This window comes from Protopterus annectens, chromosome 8.part0 (genome assembly GCF_019279795.1).
Source record: "Protopterus annectens isolate FY-2018-M chromosome 8.part0, PAN1.0, whole genome shotgun sequence".
In the NCBI taxonomy this organism is placed as follows: Eukaryota; Metazoa; Chordata; order Ceratodontiformes; family Protopteridae; genus Protopterus; species Protopterus annectens.
In genome coordinates, this window is record NC_056741.1 from 1,550,325,786 (window position 1) to 1,550,346,790 (window position 21,005).

At 40.4% G+C, this 21,005-nt stretch overlaps 1 protein-coding gene across 1 annotated transcript in view; it reads right to left on the reverse strand.

The window, feature by feature from the left end:
- The window catches only part of NECTIN1 (nectin cell adhesion molecule 1), a 620,587-nt gene that overhangs the window by 227,820 nt on the left and 371,762 nt on the right, over positions 1-21,005 (reverse strand). The window contains exon 2 of the mRNA XM_044081126.1: positions 15,487-15,837. Within this exon, the coding sequence (XP_043937061.1) occupies positions 15,487-15,837 (351 nt within the window). The remainder of the gene's footprint in view (positions 1-15,486; positions 15,838-21,005) is intronic.

Consider the following 21,005-nt stretch of genomic DNA (forward strand, 5'->3'; position numbering starts at 1 on the left):
TCTCTGAAGAAAGAGGCATTATGAAAATAAAAAAACGTTTATTAGAGATCCCATCGAGACCAGGTCTCGAACAAAGGCAGGTAATTCAAATGAAGACATTGAGTTATGGCAAATGGTTAAAAATTTACGATCTATAAGTGTAGAAGAAGAAATATGTCCACTTATAGAAGTACCCAACCCTCAGGCAGGTCAGGACAATCAGGACCCAACTATTTTAGTGTATAGACCCTGGACTCTGGAAGACATCCGGAAAGCCACTGAGGGAATCCCCCATCCAAAGGTTAATTTTAGAAAATTCTCTGAAGATTTACAAGGAATGAGGCTGAGTTATAACTTAAATGGAGAAGAGGTAGAAAAGGTAGTTAGACAAATTGTAGGGCCAGACTGGCATATGATTAGTGAGAACTGGAATCCCCGTGATGCTGCACAAAGACCCCTCCCACATAGCAGCACAGAATTAGACACCAGAGTAAAAGGTCTGATAGACCGCATCTCTGAAAAATGGAAGCCTAGGGCAGACTGGACTTGCATTAATTAACGCATCCAACAAGAAGATGAAACTATTGACCGGTATTATGCCAGACTATTAGAGTGTTTTAATAATCACTGTGGAATGCAGGTTCCTGAAGATCAAACACAAGATTCCCCATATGAACAGCAGTTAAAGAATGTATTTTTAAAGGGCAGTATTGCACCTATACACAGTTTTATTACAAAACACATGGTAGATCATCGTACAAGCAGGTTACAGTCATTACTTGAATATGCTAGGCATGCCGAAAGGCATTTTAATAGCAAAAAGAAGAAGAAAGCTCAAATATTTTCTGTAGAAGATGGAGCAGAAGTTTACATAGTACAGTCCGGGAAAAAGGGCAAGAAAAATGCACAGGGAAACAAACAATCTGATCAACGATCAGAGGACTTTGAAGGGCAAAAGAAAAGGGGTGAATGTTTTACATGCAATAAAAAGGGACACTTGGCAAAGGATTGCAGGAAAAATAAGAAGGCAACAACGGAAGACAAGGAGGGTAAGGACTGACTATATGATAGTCAGGAATCACTAGAAGGGGCTAGCAAAGAAGGGACAAATGAGAATGTGATAGAGGGAGTAGAGAAAGTGCAGGAAATTAGTGAGAATGAAGAAGATGAAATATTAGACCTAGCTTTATTGAGCTTGGAGCTCTATTTAGCAGACATGAAACCAGAAGTTACACTCTTGGTAGAAGGGAGGGAAGTCAAATTCTTGTGTGACTCAGGGGCATCACGAACCCTGATACATCCCTCCAAACTACCAGAAAACACAGAGACACCTGATTACATACTGGTTAAAGCAGCTAATGGACAGCTGTATCGGGAGCCACTCTCCTGTGACATTGCAATAACTGATCCAGTTACAGGATTGACACAAAAAAGCAAAATTGTTGTTTCTGCAAAATGCCCAGTAAACCTCTTGGGCAGAGACCTCATGCGGCTATTTGGTATAGCAGTAGTCCCAACCATGCAGGGTATGGAAGCACAGTGACAAATTGATACCTTTGCAGTGCAATCGGAGGGTGAAATGTTTTATTGTTACAGCCAGGACTTGGTTACGACTGGTCCAGGGACTGTAACCGAAGAGTTAATGAATGTAGCCGTCAGTAAGTTCCCCTCCCTTAACATTGATAAACAACAACTGTTGTACTGTACCCTGTACTACTGTAATACACCAGGACCTGATAAGGAATATTAGCAAGAATTGTTTAAGAATCATGCAAACAGATTAATATTGCGTAACCTGTACTGGGACACAGAAGGGAACAGTGTAGCCAGCTCTTCATTGCCCCAGGAGTTCTTTGCACTTTATAAATCTAATCGATTACCACATTTTAGCTTAACCAAAAACAGAAATATAGAATGGGCAGACCTAGGAGAAAAAGTCATGAGATGGGAGAAACAGACAGAACTAGAACTGTCAGAACAGGGAATACAAATACAGAAGTTAAACTGGAAACTCAGACCAACCCAGCTGTGCAATTACAGTCTGGTGAGGACAGCTGATTGACACTCCTATTAAAGGAGGAAGAAAATGCCTTACAAAATATACCAGAAACTCTCTGGTCAACAGGAAAGTCAGATGTAGGACTTATTCGTACAGCGGGACCAGTTACTATCACGCCAAAGTCAGCATTTAGACCAAAATAAAGACAGTGTCCCTTAGGAAAAGATGCAGAGGCAGGAATAAAGCCTATTATAGCAGCCTTACTTAAAGGAGGAATACTAGTAGAATTTCTCGATTCACCATGTAACACACCCTTATTTTCAGTCAAAAAAGCAAATGGAGAATGGCATATGGTCAAAGATTTACAAGCTGTAAATGATGCAGTAATACCAAGGGCACCCACGGTGGCAGACCACACACCCTGTTGAATGATTTAAAACCTCAACAGAAGTATTTTTCTGTGGTAGACATTAGCAATGCGTTCTTTTCGATACCGATACACCTTGACAGCCAGTATTGGTTTGCATTCACATTTCAGGGGAAAAGGTATACATATACACGACTACCACAGGGATATTGTGAAAGTCTAACGATATTCTCACAAGAAATGGCAAACAACTTGGCGAGACTCACCCCACCAAGAGGCAGTCAAATTTTTACTTTATGTTGATGACATCTTGCTGGCAGACGCCACCCAGCAGGATTGTAGAGACGATACCATAGCACTTCTACAATTTTTAGCCGCTGAAGGACATAAGGTAAATAAAAGTAAACTACAGCTTTGGAAAAAACAAGTTAAATACCTGGGATATGTAATATCCAAGGAAGGCAAAACATTAGATGAGGACAGAAAAATAGTAATTTTACAAGCACCAAAACCCACTACCAAGAAGGAAATAATGTCCTTCCTGGGTACAACTAATTTTTGCCGGAGCTGGATTCCAAACTATGCTTTGGAATCTGCACCGCTAACTGACCTTATATATAAGAAGCCTATGGCAGCACAAGATTTATTACATTGGACACCAGAGGCAGAATCTGCATTCTGCAAACTGAAGCAGTTAATAGCTTCCTCATTAGTTCTGGGATTGCCAAACTATCAAACGTTTTTTCCAAACTGTAGATTGTAAGCAGGGTTACATGACATCAGTACTAACCCAACAGCATGGGGATAAGCAATGCCCCATTGCTTACTATTCATCACAACTAGACCCAGTGGCATGATCCTTACCCCACTGTGTACAAGCAGTAGTTGCAGCTGCAATGGCAGTACAGGCTTCGGCCTCAGTAGTCTTATTCCACCCTCTCACTTTGAGAGTGCCTCATGCAGTCGCGATTATTTTACTACAAGAAAAGGTGGCATATCTTTCCCCTGCTAGGCATCTTTCCTGTATAACTATATTGTTTAGCCAACCTCACATGACAACTGAATGATGCACGACTTTAAACCCTTCTACTCTGCTCCCGACCTCTGCAGATGGCACACCGCACCGCTGCCTGCAGGTAATTGAGCAAAAGACACTACCTAGAAAAGATCTCACGGATGTCCCCTTGGATGATGCTGAGGTGACATACTACGTGGATGGTTCGTGCAAAAGGGGTCCTGCAGGACAGAACCTAGTAAGATATGCAGTAGTTTCTGATACTGAGATTATAGAAGCGAAATCTTTACCACACAACTTATCTGCACAGACAGCAGAACTGATTGCCTTGACACGGGTATGTACCTTAGCAAAGGGTAAATGTGTAAACAATTTTACTGACAGTCAGTACGCTTTTTCTACTGTACATGTTTTTGCGCAACAGTGGAAAAACCGGGGAATGATAACATCTACTGGCAAACCTATCAATCATGCACAGTTTATTTTAGATCTTTTAGAATCTATTCAGTCACCTCAGAAAGTAGTCATTTGTAAATGCACATCTCACACCAAGCAACAAGATAGGATTTCAAAAGGTAATGCGAGAGCTGATACAGCTGCAAAACAAGCAGCCACAGAAGTATTTCTTTTAAATGAGGAATTACAACCCTCTGAGATTTTAGATTTAGAAATGTTAAAAACAATGCAGACACTCACTATGCAAGCTGAAAAACAACGATGGGTAAAACGAGGAGCAATTCTCGAAAAGGGGCTGTAAATCTCTAAAAAAGGAAAACCGATACTACCATCTAATTTGTTTAGATATGCAGCTTTGTTGAGCCATGGGCAGTGCCATGTCTCAACAGGGGGGATGGTACAGCTGTGAACCAGGTGTTCACAACGTACGGATTTACAAACTACTGTAAAAAAAATTTTTTGACGTGTCAGATTTGTAACAAACATCATGCACAAGGGGCATTAAAGCCCAAGCAAGGGAGTTTCCCTATACCACCATATCCGTTTCACACTATCTGTATGGATTTCATAGAATTGAACAAATGTGAAAATAAGAAGTATTGTCTTGTCATTGTAGATATGTTTTCCAGATGGGTGGAAGCCTTTCCAACTAAAAATCCAGATGCAGCCATGGTGGCAAAAGTACTTGTCAAAGAAATCATTCCTAGATTCGGCATTCCGGAAAGGATCTACAGTGACAATGGTACACACATTGTAAACCAAACCATACAGCAGTTAAGTAAGCATTTCGGTATTTCTTTAAAAAATCATTGTGCATACCATCCACAATCTGCAGGGCTAGTTGAAAGGCATAATGGTATATTAAAAAACAAATTGAGAAAATTGATAGCTGAGACAGGAAAAAATGGATATACTGTTTACCCCTGGCACTGCTGAGCATGAGAACTGTCCCTACAGCAAAAGGATTGACTCCTTTTGAAAAGTTATTTGGAAGGGCATACTATACACCCCAGTGGAAACTTCTCATGTCATCAGACCAGGAAGCTGATTTTACACTAGCTGAATATATGATGAAAGTAATGAATTCTAAACATCTGTTGCAGTCAAATTTTGTTTCAGATAAAAAACAAACTGAGACATCAGAAGTGGCATTGACACCCGGAGACTGGGTGTGGATAAAAGTTATCAAGAAGAAGAATTGGTCATCGCCAAGGTGGGAAGGTACCTACCAGGTGCTTCTTTCGACACCCACTGCAGTCAAGATAGCAGAGCGAGCTTCATGAATCCACCTGATGCACTGCAAACTAGTTAAGAACTTTGAACTGGACAAAAATCTTACCTCTCCATCGGGGCCCTCGGCACAAAGTCTGGCTACAAAGGGGGGGTCAGATCAATAGAACTGATCCGTCTCAACCCCAGTGAAGAAACCATCGGTGCTGAAGGTCCTATTAGGGCAGAGAGTAAGAACACGTGTCTGAAATAAAGATGATCGAATCCAGTAAGATCCAAATGTACCTATTCGGAAGAGTCGGAGAAAACAGGAATGCAGAACAACCGTTTCCTCGGAAGTATTGCATAACCATCCCGTTGACTATACTAGTGACAATAATCTTTTTGTTGTGGCCATTCCTTTTCTCAGCCACACAAACTGGACTGAACAAGCATGCAGAGTTGTACGCAGAGTGGCACCCAAACTTCAACACTTACCAGGCAATCAAATATGTGTATGCTGAGACCTTCAATGTTTCGAATTGCTGGATTTGTACAGCTTTGCCAACAGCATACAGGGGGTTGTTGCTAACTTCAGTCCCCCTAGGAGCCAACAAGACCTGGGAAAATTTAGTCTATGATACATCAGATGTCACATCACAAGATAAAGTAGCATTGCACTTGTCTGTTCGACAGAAGGGGACTGTGTGTTTTAACAAAAATGATACAGTTCAGGTGGGTTGGAGCAATTGCAATGTGACTGTTCCCTATAGATGCTACAATAACACTGATAACACAGGATCCTATTGCAACATGAGCTATGATTCATTTGTTGAACTGATGCATAGGACAACTGACGAAGTAAAACATAATGCTGACCTTTACAGACAACTGTCTATGATAGACAAAAAATGTTTCATCCAGAGCCAGGACATAGTAAAGTTACTACCAAAGTAGAAGACTGTTATTTTTTATGTGGTAGGAAAGCATACAAGTGGTTACCTGAGAATTGGTCCGGCAGTTGTTATTTGGGGTACCTGGTTCCGGCCATATGACACACAGCAGTTTTACTTCAGGGGAAAATTCGGAATGTTCGACGAAAAATCAAGAAGCCTGTCAATCCAGTGGGGCAAATCAATGCGGGCTGGAAAAACCATCATGCTGTGGGCTTAGGGAAAAATGGACTGTCACATATGGACTTGGTGATACCATCATCTCATGGGCAGGTGTACTGCCAGCATATGGAGCAATGAAATCAATCTGGGAACTGAGAAAATTGTCTAAACTTCTCAAAATAATGAGCAATGCAACCTTTTCTGCACTGGAATTGGTGACTGATGAACTGACTGCCATGAGAACAGTGATCTTCAAAACTGCATGGCTCTCGACTTCACCCTAGAGGTGGGAGGAGGTACGTGCGCTTTAATCCAGGAGGAGTGCTGTTCGTATATTCCTGACCACAAACACAAGATAGACAATCATCTTGAGGTAATTCAGCAGGTGTCAGCCATGACCAAACCAGGACCAAATCCACTGATGGACTTTTTCCAGAAATTGTTTAGGGGGTGGGGCAGTATCCTGATAAACATCCTGATTGCCATCTGTGTAGGAATGATCCTACTGGTGGTATGTGTGTGCTGCTGCATCTCTTGCATGAAAAGACTGATTAAAGACTTTATAAACATGTCAGTTTCAGAAACCTTATACCAAGGTGCTGAACTTGAAGAATTGTTAAAAATCTGAAAACGCTTTCATAAGTTTAAACTGAATGACTCTCTTAACTGCAAATCCTGAGTAGAAAGAGGTTAGGGGAAGAAAAACTGTTTATGCTTACCTTGAAAGTAGAATAAGGGAGGAAATGTTAGAAAAATATGTAATAGTAATATGCATGCTTAGTGCATTTAGTGCATTTGAGATTTAAAAGGGTTAATACATTTATTCTGTTCACACTGCATGAATCTGCACAGCCATTAGAAACTTAACAAGAAACATTCTGTTTCTGCTAATGTCATGAACATAATAAGAGGTAATTCATTTCTGCTAATGTCATGAAAATTAACAAAGGGATATTCATTTCTGCTTATGCCATGAGAAAACATGCAGCTGCTAGAAGCTATTGATAAAGAAAACAATAGATGCTTGAAAGTTTAAACCGTAGTCAGCATTACTTGTACTAAAGCTAGAAATGTACCTTGAATCTAGGTAAAATGTAACACATGTATTAGAACAGTACAAAAGAAGAATTGAAATGCTGAAATGGACTGACATAAACCCAAGGCCAGGTTGTTTTTCTCATAATGTTTTGCAGAATGACAAATATTTTAACTTGGTCAGCAATAAGTCTAACAATATTTTCTGTAGAACATACAGAAAGCTGTGTCTAACTATGTCAGCAATAGAATGTAACATTTTCTATGTGATAGGAAGAGAACTGTATAAGTATAACCTACTAGTCATTAATCATTCAGACAAACCTTCTGCCTACATGCTTTGTCTCCTTGCTGCAAGTAATAAAGGGTGCCTTGCTTGAACCTAACGTGAACTGGTCTTTGAAGTTTTCTACTTTGACAGGTGTTTAGAGTAGAATGGTCCAGGATAGGACAGCCATGTATTGCCTTTTCTGGGTACCAGGAAAAGTCTTGAACAGAAACCTTGTCCCTTTCCCTCTTCTGGTACCAACTGAATAGCCCCCATGTTAAAGAGAGAGAGTACTTGATTTTGGGCCTCTGCCCACTGATTTGGGGGTAGATCTGGCCATCTGCTTGGTGTTGGTAACATGTGGAAGTGAAATCTGTATCCTTGGGACACTATATTTAAAACCCATTTGCCCTGGGTAATAAATTCCCAGTTTTTGGCCTGCAGACCAATCTTTTTGCCTAAAGAAGCATTCAGTTGGGAAGTGCTTGGCAGTTTTAAAAGCAAGTCACTGAGACAGTTTTCCATAGGGGGAGTCTTAGCACTCCCAGATTTGTGTACGGAAAACCCCCCACTACTTAGTCTTGTGTGTCCCTTGGGACTGAAACCTGGGGTTTCTGCTGTGTCTGGGTTTGGCTTGAGAAGACCTGTAAGGGGCTGGAAAGGACTGATTTTTAGAGGGCCAGTGCATACTAAATCTAGGAGGCTGAACGTGTAAGAAATCTTTAACAGTTTGCATAGATTTAGCTTTATCTTCCATCTTTTTAAGAACTTCCTCAGCCTTGTTGCCAAACAGGCGGTCCTGATTTAAGGGAGCATCCAACAATTTAGCTTTAACATGATCAGGCAAAGACTGCTCCTTAAGCCAAGCATGCCTTCTGAGCACAGACCCAGTAAAAGCAGCCCTGCAAGAGGCCTCTAATGAATCAAATCCACATTGCAAAGTATGTTTTCCAACCTGTTCAGCAGAATGCATCAAATCCTGTAATTCTTTATTTTCAGCACTGTCAGGAATCAACATCATTTTCTGTTTAAGCAATCCAATAACATGTTGTTGAAACTTTAACATATGAAACTGGCAGTTTAAAGCCCTAATGGCCAAGGTTGCAGAAGTGCAAACCTTCTTACCCCATCTATTCAATGCCCTGGAGTCGCTATCAGAGGGGGTGGGATTTTTAGCAGTAGAAGCCTTAATGCCCTTGGGTCTCTGTGAAATAGCCTCTGGATCCGCAACAGGAGTTTTAAAAAAGGAACTTGTGTGAATCAGGAACCCTGTAATATCTGTCAGGTTTTTCTGGGAGCAGGAGGCAAAGAATCAGGGGCCAAACTAAATTCTGAAAAGGCATCATCAACAATGTCTAGTACAGGAGGTCTAGCTAAAGGCCTATGCTGAGGCAGGAGTAAGAAATCCCTAAGCCTCTTTTTTAAATCAGAGAAATCCTGGCTTTCCCAGTGGAAATGCTCCCTTAGAGTATGTAAGGTTTCACCAAAAGAAAAATCATCTGGAGGGGAAGCACAGGGAAGAGAGTCCTCTGCATCAGAATCCTCATAGGTAGATAAGGGCAAATTCAGATCATCAGAAGAATCAGAAAAATCAGAATCCTGGTCAGAAGATTCATAAACAACTTCAGTCCTAGGTCTCTTAGAAGGGGGAGGTTGGCTTCCCCTGATTAGAGTTATAAGATCTTCAGCCATTGTTATCATTAGTTTTTTAGGCATAGAGGCCTGAGCATTCAGCCTGGGTGTCGTCTTATTAGGCATGGTTTGAGATTTTGGCCTAAATGGAAAAGGAGGCATCAGTTTAATATGCACGTCCGTAGGCCTGAATACACCCTCAGAAGCTGGTGCCTGCACAGCGGCTCCGGACCCATCCAAGGTAGATACATACGTAGGTTCCACAGTTGAAGCATCTCGCCTCACACCGAACTCCGAATGGGTCTCAGAAGAGGCCTGCGAGTCAGAAGTAGCGGGTATTAGGGGCTGCGAAAGCGCCTCACTGAGTACCGGCAAACTGGCGACTGGCTTAGGAGAGGCGTCGTCGGCAGCTTTGGACCTCGGTGGCCTGTCTCTGTCTTTATCTTTGCATTTTTTCAGAATCCTGGTAGTCAGATGGCTAACAGACAACATTTCTGGATAATTAAACTGAGAACTGAAATATTTAGAGATGAAAATATACCGACGACGGATAATGTGCTGATTAAATAAAGCACAAAACCGACAGCAAGGTACTTTGTAGTCAGGGCCTAGGCAAGTAATACAGTACAAATGAAAACCTTTGTGAGGTATTTGCTTTCCACAAGAAATGCAATTATTAACTTTTACTGACATCGGTAAGGAGCAAGAAAAAGTTTCCCCAATGGGGTACTTAGCTTTAGTTGAAGACTTTGGTTCTGAAACTCGAAAACAAAAATTTCAGGAGTTGGCCGACCGGCACTTGTGAACTGCTTCTGCTTCGGGCACCGCACGGCAGGAAAGACTGATGTAATGGTGTTGGCTGCATGTTTTATACCACTGACGACCTGATGTCATGGATGAAGGGACAGCAACTGACTTTGTTAATCAGGCCGACTGAGGGCTACTGCAAGCAGATAACCCAAATGTAATGACTGCAACAGTGAAACACGAAGAACATCTACTAATAAGAAGCAATTAACATTTGCTTTTCTTTAAATTTCCAAGAACTGAAGAAATGTTACTTTGAAACTGGCAATGTAGAATACACCTCTTTTAATTAGTAGGAGAAAAGCTATTTGTATTTCCTGATGTCTTTTCAACAGCTGATCAGAAACAAAAAAAAATTCATCAGCAAGAATTTTATTAGTGATATCAGGGATTTTCTACATCACTATATCTTTCCATCTTATCTGACAGGAATATCTGAAAAAGGAGACATCTTGCTTATTTCTCCTATTGTGGTGATGTCTTAAGTTATAGCACATCTTGATACATTAAAACAGCTGCCAAAAAAGAGAGGAAACCGAAGCATCAGATACAGAAGTAACTGAGGGGGTCATGTGCTAGTTAAGACAAAGGCTTGCCGATGTATACACCCACAGATTTCCACATTTAGTAGCACTGATGTGCGGGAATTTCCTCTGTTGTCTTGATCAAAGTATAGTGCTATGATTTGTTCCACCTCCAAATTCACATTTTTAACAGTATGAGAAATTATGAGAGAATACAATTTAAGGCAAGTGAACATTTTTGGGAATTGAATAGTAATAAACAAAAGGCTGCAGTCAAGAGAATTTCAGAGTTAACTGGCATTTCAGGAACTTTTATAGAAGACTTTCCCTATCAGGAGATGCAAAAAAGAAAATGAATATACAGTTATGCCAAGTAAGCAAAAGTTTAAAACATGCAGACAATGCCAAAAAATGTCCTGTTCTGCCAACATTTGATACAGATCATGACAGTCATAACATAAGCTCACAATGGAAGACATGAGTACTTGTTTGTTTTTCTTTAACTGGGCATGTGCACTGATTTTCAGCCATGATCCGGAACACAGTCTTTTGAAATTCCAGCAATAAAGGTGAGTATCCTACCTGTTGAGGCACTGACACTAAGTTATGGGCTTATTTAGAAAAAATAAATAAAAATAAAAAGAATGTGATATAGTACCAAAAGTCATAGGATCACAGGAAGTTGCTAGGGTACTGGCCCTGGGGCCCTTACAAGCCTAGCCAAGAATTTAGCCCATGTTCCAACAAGTCAGCACCCTATGCAACTCTCCAGCAGGGACACAGGTGGAATCCTAGGGGTGTATTTTCTGTTCCCCATCCAGTTATCCAGGTTGTCTTAAAAATGTTTAATGAGGTATTCTGCTTTACATGGAGAAGGAGTCTATTCCACAAAAGGGGGAGTCTCTGGGGCACAGATCTGACACACCAACAAGTCCAATTGATGTCACATTACCATGTTGAGGTCTTGTGTGCGGGTTACTCGAGTGGAGCTTGACTTACGCATGTGCAGCAGTCCCATCAAGGCCGGGTCTGAGATTGCTTTGTATGCCAGACAGAGGTCACCTCTGAGGAGTCTGTAGGAGACCGAGTTGAGGGACAGGGCTTTTAGCCTATCTGTATAGGGTAGATGTTCGAGGCTAGTTTAACAGGCTCTCCTGGTCTCTTTTTGTGAGAGTGACAGCAATCTACTTCTCTTTCCCTGGCTTTGCTTTTCTGTTGAGGGGGATGCCTTGCAGTGAGGCAGGAGGGAGAGAGAGAGAATTTAACGTTATCATCTTTGACTATCACTTCCCTTAACCAAGCATCAGATATTCTACGGTAGCACATTAAAACATAGACGTAATATCTTCCACCATCCACTGCCATCGGAGTGTGGTCAGGCTGGGTTTAGGTAATCTGCTGGCCACACAGAGACTGTCTACATCATCACTAAAAATGCTTAAGACCCTGGCCACTAGTTCAGTATCATTTGTTTATTTATCTATCCATCCAGCTTTTGTTGGCTACATTAGTCATGCTTAGGGCTACTTGCATTTTGTCTGGGGAGGCCGGAGGTGTTATTTATACAACCAGGGGAAATGTTACTAGGGTTCCATCCACCAGAGCTACCACCATCTAAATCAGTTGGGAACTTGGCTTAATGTTTCTTCCAAAAAATAGAATTGTTAGAAACTTGTTCAACTCTGCTGACTCCTTTGAGGATCACGCTGTTGGGATTATAGGCTTCATTGTAAAAAGGTCCCCACTAACTTCCTAGCATCCACGCGTCCAAGCAAAAGGACAATGACAAGGGCTACAATTTCATAACCTTCAGCTTGGGCTATCAGGTTGCCTGAAACTACTGAATCCTTAGCATTAACTTATGCTTCCCATCAGACATTTTCTCAACAGACATCTGTACTTCGTTCACTAAGACTAGGTGAAAGTACATTCTGTGTGGGATAAACTGGCATCCTCAAAAACAAGGTGTAGGAAGCAAAAACTCACTTTCCCACATAGTCTTCTTATTTAAAGCTAATACAGAGAGGAAAATAAATTTGGCTTGGGAATCCTTGCCTATACCAAACACTCCTTGGGGGATAAGTATTAGGTCTGCTTTCCTGGATAATGAGGCTGAATATTTCAATACCTGGATGACAACATTGTAGAAAGACTCCACTATTAGTGAAACCACCAATGAGGACGGCTCATGGCCATTTGAAGGCCTTCAGCAGCCAATCACTTAGTAGTTTCATAGCATCTGCCAATCATACTCCTGTCTCACTCATCAGTGCAGTTTCCCATACAGTCTAGTAGTAAGTTTTCTTTTTTTTAACCATTTAGCTCAGGTTTTATTCCTAGTATGGTAATGAGTCATTCTTCTCCTCAATGAGGCTGAGGAGCTCAAATGGTAGAGTGCTGGATTAGCATGTGAGAAAGTAGTGGGATGCATGTCTGTTGTCTCCCAGTCTGTCAGCAGAGAAGAGCAAGGCCTCCACAATCGCATGCCTCATAATTTGCTATATATTTTAAAATCTCTTTAAACCTGGGATTGCTTGGGGGTGAAGGAGGGGATGGTACTATTTTCATCCTCAACTGTAGTATCATTACAATGGTTAACTTTCTGGGTAGTCTTCAAATGCTTTGTTTCTGAACACTCCTTTCAAGGTTCTTTATGGCTAGACAACCTAAACTAGAAACTCTCCGCCTTTTCAACTGAACCTGTGTTAGGCCAGCAACAGGGGAACCACTGAATAGGGAATTTAAACCTCTCAGAGGGTGGGAGGAGTACTTAATTGGGTAGGTGTGCTGGTTGGGGGTTATAAACTGGACTGGAAAACAGACCCTAGCAATGATACATCAGTGCCACCATAGCAATGATTGACAAATGCTAACCTTGCATATTGGTTTGCAGATGGGAGATCTCCACCAATACCAGTATGGAACATGCTTAGGGGGAAGTGAGTTTCAATGATGTTTGGGGGCATCATCAGAAAATGTTAATATGGTAAAAATTGATTACTTCACTGATCAGTTTATATACATGTTTACATATCATACTATTCTTGTATACTCAGCATCCTAGATTATAATGTTGTCAAATTTTGTTTCTATATGTTAACGCTGAGTTATCTCCAGAGTCCTCCACAAAAACTGGAAGTTTCAAAACAGAGATTCCAGGTTAATAAATGAAAACAGATTAATACAATGCATTGCAATAAAATAAAATAAAATTAACATAACTTCTAGTGTTACATAAATCAGCATCAGGTACACTAGTTAAGCTGGTAGCAGGGGACCAGTATCAGTAGAACCAGCATTTATTTGGCAGCACTATTGAGGTAAGTGTCTGTACAGTGATACGTACAAATGCCCACATCTGTTTTTCAGAGATCTGGCATTCCAGCAGGCCAAAGCTTCTATTTTATTCTTTTCTTTTTATGGCAACTACCAGATTAGCACAGTTTAGCTCCTGCGGGATTGGTCTACATCTGATAGGTTTAAGAGAAGACAAGATCAGGGCTCTGCGGGGAAAAAAGACAACAGGCTTAGATTTGATGGCAGGAACCCCCTGAACATGCATTTAAGTCTTACTAACAATTAAGCTATGGGATTTTGACCTGAATTTCACCACTCCACTACTTTTAGTTTGTCAAAGTTTCTGCCTAAGAACAACAGTGCCTCTGTCTCTTATGATCATTTTTTCCCCTTTGCTCCCATTTCGTGAGAAAAGATAAAGAAACAAAGTGAAGAGATTCTGATCTAAGCAGTGGAATTTCTCATTCATAAGATTTTGTAAAAATGTCCTACTTCATCTTCTAGTAGTATCAAACACCCTTCAGATGAAGCACATTTGAATGTTGTGAGACCTGGAACATCTCTGGGTTTCGTTAGAGGGGCCAAAACAAATACAATTACGGCATTTGCCATCAGGTGACATGTTTACCACAAAGGAGTTTGGCATTAGAAGCCAAGATAAACAAAACTACAAAAGGCCTACATGAAATGTTAATGAAAAATAAGAAAAAAAAATCACAAACAAATGAGAACTTAAGGAGAATTACCTTAACAGAATTTGGAAAGCAAACTAAAACATTACAAATTCAAAACAAGAAGCATTTCACTTCAGAAATGGCCTTTTCACTGTAGAAAGCAGCCTGGGCCATCAAGTCTCTGACAAAAGTCCTTCTCTGGTGGAAAAACTGTATCATTCCACTTCTGCAATGGCACTATGGATGTAGTGGAAGGGTCTGGTAACCTATGAAAGCTTTGCATGCTTTGTAATCTTAACACCTGCAACATCAATGCAATTCTACAAATGGAGTTTTTTTTAATATCAGATCATAAACTAAAACATGGCAAACATTTTACAATCCACAGAAATTGCAGCATTTTAACTAAGAAAAAAAAATCACTAGAAACATTTTATATAAAATGCAGCAAAAAAAGGAGTATTTTTTCCAACTACCTGTCAGTAAAAAGTGCACAAAAACATTGACAACCCTCCTCTTAAGTGAGGTATCTCAGAACCAAAAGTTTGAAGAATTCATATGTAATGCATACTCTTTCAAATGTTTCAAAGTTCACAGAATGATATCATGCTTTAATCAAGTCATTTCTACTAGCAAACAGTTCAGGGTCCATCAAGAGAACATGGATAACTACAGACATTATGGTGCTCTGAACTATACGTATGTTAAATTAATTCCACCAAAACAAAGATGATATCGATTCAGGTTAAAAAAAAATAATTCTCAGCAATATTGGTAATATAAGCACTTTTAAACCTGTAAGTAAATCATAACATAACATTACTAAGAAACATTCCTTTAAGTCATTGGTGAAATTATTGCAGGCTATTTTAGTCATGAAGAACTCCTGTGATCTCCAAATCTGAACCATGGGTTTTAACATTAGAAGAACCATGCCAAACCTTTTTGGGACAAACAAAAGTTAGGCCTAGCTAAAAAAGCCATTGGAGTATCATTCTGGTTGGTCTAATCCAGCAAGAAAACTGAACTGAAAGCAGTATCATAAAAACCTAATATAAGGCAAACATAAGCTGCCGCAGGGCCATCCCAAAACATTAAGTGTTGCTTACCCAAGACAGTTAGGTTCAGCTGGCTCTCTCGATTTCCAGTTGGGAAGGTTGCAAACTCACAAATATAAACACCTTCATCCTCAAGTTCCAGATGAGACAATTGTAACGTTGCATCATCGAGCGATGGATTCTGAAAAATGGTCCTGTTACTGTAAGGCTGCAGGATGGAGACGCCCATATTGGGATTGTAGATTGCTACGTTTTGTTTTGTTCCATTAGTGGCCTTCTGCCACGTGACTTGGGTAATTCTGACATTGGGGTTGCTGCTTGTGAAAGTGCATCGAAGAACGACATTGTCACCAATAAACCCTTGGACTTTTTCATCAACTTGTACCATCTGACTATGGAACGCTGGAAATAAAAAAGAAAAGAAAAAGAACAGGTAATTTCGAAAAAGTGTTCCTACGCAAACACATAACAGAAAATAGATTGTTCAATAACTGCTTGCACATAGATTGTACTAACTGTTTAATGTCCATCAGAACTTTTATTCTGTACGGTATGGACCAGTTCTGTCAGATCTAACACTGCATTCCATAGCCTACTGTCATGACAGATAGAAGTCTTTCCATTCCACAATGAATACGATACCAATAATGCCTCACCCATGCAGTTCCAAGCAGATGATGATGCAGGATACAATAGTGTGATCAGTCCTACAACATTATTTATTTATTTTACATTTGTTGATAGCAATACATGTGCCAGCGGCATTACCTGGTCATTTATGCACTACAGTAGATCCCAACTCATCAAAGTCTGACCCAACCCATACCACACTGAAGGTCAGGTTGGTACAATTTGTCCTGTTCCTGCATCACAGATAATGTTATGACTGCACTTCTGACCCTTCTCACATTAAGGTGAATGCAAACTTGGTAATCTTTGACCCATCACACAGCATACCGAATGCAGTACATGCACTAACTGACATTTCTGTATATGTACTTAGGAAAATGCAAAGGTCGTACTGCTTGACCCTTCAAACACTAAGCTGCATAAAACCACTGTTTGATATTGATCCGTCCATCAACCATTCTGTTACACCAGATGTTGGCACTATGCGATTATTGTGATGCCAAATTAAATAATATAAGCAAGCAATATTTCACTTTTCATTATACAGTCAGACCTGCTCTTGCATTATCTGCTCATCGGCTCATGCTGACCCAGTCCTGCTGCCACAAATCAGACCTTCTGAGGCTAACCACAACCTGCCAGATGCCCACTACCTGCACTTCAAATACACTGTAAATCTTCATATATCTCCATATATGCTTACAGATCTCCCAGCAAACTGGAAAATACACAATCTTAGACAAAACTGTCTCCTGCCCTGTAACTCTACATACCCTAGCTAGAATGACTGTAGAGTCATTATTTCATTTCAGCCATGCAACTCCGCAGATACTAATGACTTCAGTCTCCAGCCTCATTAACAACAGACAATGACAGAACAAATGGAAACTATTACCATTGCCTATGCAATTTTTATTTGCCTTCCCAAAGGTGGCTGTGGGTTAATTACCACTGTTCTACCCTACTGTGATTTATGTTCATTGCTGCAACAAATTTAATATATCTAAGTATAAATGGTACCTCATCCAGTGCCTTAGAAAAGTCATTGTTATACATATGCATTTAATCACATACATCTCAAAAACAAAAGCAAATTCAATTCCTGAATAACAAAATGCAACAATAAAGCTGCCAATTTATGTATATCATGTATGTGTAAAATTATTTGGAAGGTGCAGAACAGCAGTGTACCACAGTGATGCCTATTTAATTCTAGCTATTATAATAATAGCACACTATTGTAGCATCATAGAATAGATGCATCAGTGAAGATAAAATTAAGGAAACACAATGCAGCCTAATAATACCTGGCTAGACAACATCTGTATTTTCTGGAACTACACTATGGTTATCCTTATGGCAAAGAAGTTTAAAAATAAACATGATGTGAAATGGGAAGGTCACACACAGCATCTTGGAGATCAAGATACAATGTCTCTCCACTAATGTTTACTTTTAATTTTCTTAGGGTTGTAGTCCAATTTTCAGGACCTTACATTTGACATGGGTTTCCTTTTTAGAACAGTAGCTATTAGAAAGCCGATGTTCTGTCAATGACATCACATGAATGCAGTGAGGTACATTCAGTCTTTAATGATCATTGGCACTGTGACATCACACTGATACCAAAGGAATGTAGTGAGGTAAGAGAAGAAATGGCACTGGGAGCCAGTCTGCTGTGTGCAGTCATAGAAACTGTACTGCATGCTCTGCAGCTGAACATTCGACAAGAAACAAAGTTTCATTAAGCAACAAAACGTCCTTTTACTCAATCTGCTATTTTACTTTTTGAAATAGTTTGTTCCTATAAGTATGACAGCTGAAGATGCTTTACAATAGGACACATTTGACATTAGACAAACTGATTCTCATTTGGTTGACATCAAATGAGTCAGTTTCTTTAATGTCACTATATTAGTGTGTGTTACATGACTGAGAGGTGGAAAATTTATGACAAGCACTCAGTGGCTAGCATGAGATCTGAAATTCAGATGCATTTGTTAACATGTCTTCAGTAAGTGCATTTGCTATTTAATATTTTAGAAATATGAGAGCTGTTTCATTTCAGCTTTACAGAAGATACATCACGAGATGTAGCTTGCTATTCTGGAGCCAAGTCCCATCTTTCAAGCTGCCCACCCCATCCACAGAAAAAAAAAAAAAAACTTTTTCATTTATTTTAAACCATAGCAAATTGCTGCAGTTTATGCAACAAGACACTTCTGTTCAGACTGCAAATGTAATACCAGTGTTTATTTCTGAATACCAGTAATGCACTGAAGCCAATCAGCACCTGTCAACTGTACTCCCTAAAAATCTCTGACCCCTTCACCCTACCTTAGCAACACTTCTGCATAGATTAATATTTTGGAGCAAAATGTTGAAGATAACAGTAAAGTACTACAAAACCCCATTTGTACATTTCAACACGAGCTCTTACTGATTATTTTTACTATTTTTTTGCCCACCACTTTGCTGGGCATTTTCAACCTACCCTTCTTCATATTACCTAAACAATGACAGCATAGAATGCATCTTGTATCCATAAGCTCATTTCACAAAGTAACTCAAACCATTAGAGCTCTTGTTTCAGTTCTACCTTCCTACTCTATTTAACAGTCATGTTTGACTGCGGAGTTCTTCCCTAATGCAATCCATCCACCCCTTGGGCTGGAATTACTCACTTCCTCTTGCCTTCTAACTGTATCTTATAAATTATCTTCACCAAATCATCTTGAGAGTTTTCTGCACATATGCCTGAATCACTGTAATCTGTTCTATTTTATGTTGTCTGCAATTGAAGTTACTATGGCATTTGCTTTAATGAAATAATTTCTTTGACTGTCCTGCAGTGTGCACCCTTCCACCCATCTCAAAGACTTCATATCTCCATCATCTCTAGCTTCCTAAACTGCTCTACCTTCACTGTCCTGGTTTCTTTTCCATTCAGATGTACTAGTCACACTACCGTTTTGTATACCTTATTGTTCAGCTGCTTTTGGCATTCAGACCCCTTTTGTCACACACTACTCTGAGCCAGCGGCTACATCTACTCTGACTGGAGCTCTGACCTACTTATTAAGACATATTTTCCTCAACCACACCCTCCCAGACACTTGATGCTGTAAACGTGTTTCACCGTTTTCACTTCAGTCTCAATTTCCACCTTCTTCTGGTTTCGTACATTTGCTGTCATGTCAACTGTTTTGCTTGTAGGCAGTTTCATCTTTAGTGCCGTCTGTTTTACATTCCAGTCCCCAGTCACTTGTTCCAGGTCAGTCTGCCTCATCATGTGCATATATCAGCTTTGGTGATCTCTCCCATCCAACCTGTTTGCTAATACAGTCCATCACCTGTATGAACAGCAGTGGGCTCAGAGCTGAACCCTGATGCAACCCACGCCTACTGGGAACCCCTGTGAGAGTCTGAACACTGTTCATGTTTTTGTCACTGGGTCCTGGCATACAGCTTGCACTAATTCTACGAATGTTTGCAGGACATTGAACCATTGCAGGCCTGCATAAATCAAATTTCTTGGGACCTTCTTACATGCTTACTCCAAGTCTAGTAATGTCCATTTGGACTGTTTCCTCATATCTAGCTGCTTTTCCACTATCTGTTCCATTGCAAGCATTAGGTCAGTTGTACTGCATCCTGATCTGAATCTAAAGTGTGCATCTCCAGTCTTATGTTTTACTACTCCGCATATTCTTTTATCATGCACCCTGTACAGCACATTCATGCAGTGCGTCAGGAATCTGATACCTCTGTACTGCCTACAGCTGTGGATGTCCCCCTTTGTTCTGGTATACTGGCACTAGAATGCTTATTCTCCAGTCATCCAGGACATACTTTTCTCTCCATTCTGCTAGGAGTCACGTCAGGAGCCATTTCTCCCCCAGGTCATATCTGCTGTGACTTTATCTGAGCCTGTTGTTTTCTCCGACTTAATTTCATTCGTGCTATTTGTACTTCTTCTAAAGGGCTCTTCTTCTTCTTTTATCAGAGTCGGTGCTCAGGGCCGTACAGCTTGTGTGGGTGCTCTTCAGTCATTATCCAGTTCATATTACATTCAGAAATAGGGGATTCCAGGAGGTATGGGATCACAGCAGTACTTCTTCCTTTAGACTGTTGCCAGGGTACAAGTTACAAAAGCTCCAGCTCTGCATAACTTGTTCGATAGTGCTGCTCATCCATTCTGGTCCAACTATGACCTGGTGTTGGGTATGCTATCATTCCATCCTTTGCACTCTTACTATGGTATAAAATGAAAACGGCACAGCTCTGTACAAGTTAGTATATTTGAGCTTTCATCCATTCTATTATACCATCCTTTAGACTTTAACTGTGCTTTTTGAAGATTACCTCAGTATCTCTTGTTCCCTAGAGGGTCATGGACTAAGGGACAATATGGCAAAGTTCTAACCTACCTTCTCAGTTGGGGTCTGTTGCACTGAGTATGACTTGGGACTGCACTCAGGACCCTCAGACTAGTGCTCACATGAGCAGAATTCAAATGCAGTGATCCTCATGGCAGCAATGTAGATCAAGAGCTTTTTTCTTTGATCTTCTGGTGGCAAAGTTAAGTCTCTGACATACTACTCCTTCACAAGATGGTAAATGCAATGGTGCAGGTCTTGGCTAGTACCTTAATGGATGCAGGAACATCTAGACAAAGAATCTGGGAACTTTTTACTGGCACACATCAAAACTGAGATTATAACTTTGCAAAATGCAGAAAACAACTGTGTGAGACCTGAAAAATGTAGGGCTTAGACATGCTTATGCACTGGAAGTGTGACGTCACAGCAGGTACTGGAAGTAAGCCTGTAACACAAGGGCACAACCTTCTCAGAAAACTGAGGGACTGTAACTGGTAGACAGGCTTAACTTAACTGTAGGACCCAAGTACATGATGTCCATTTCCCTATGACAACTTA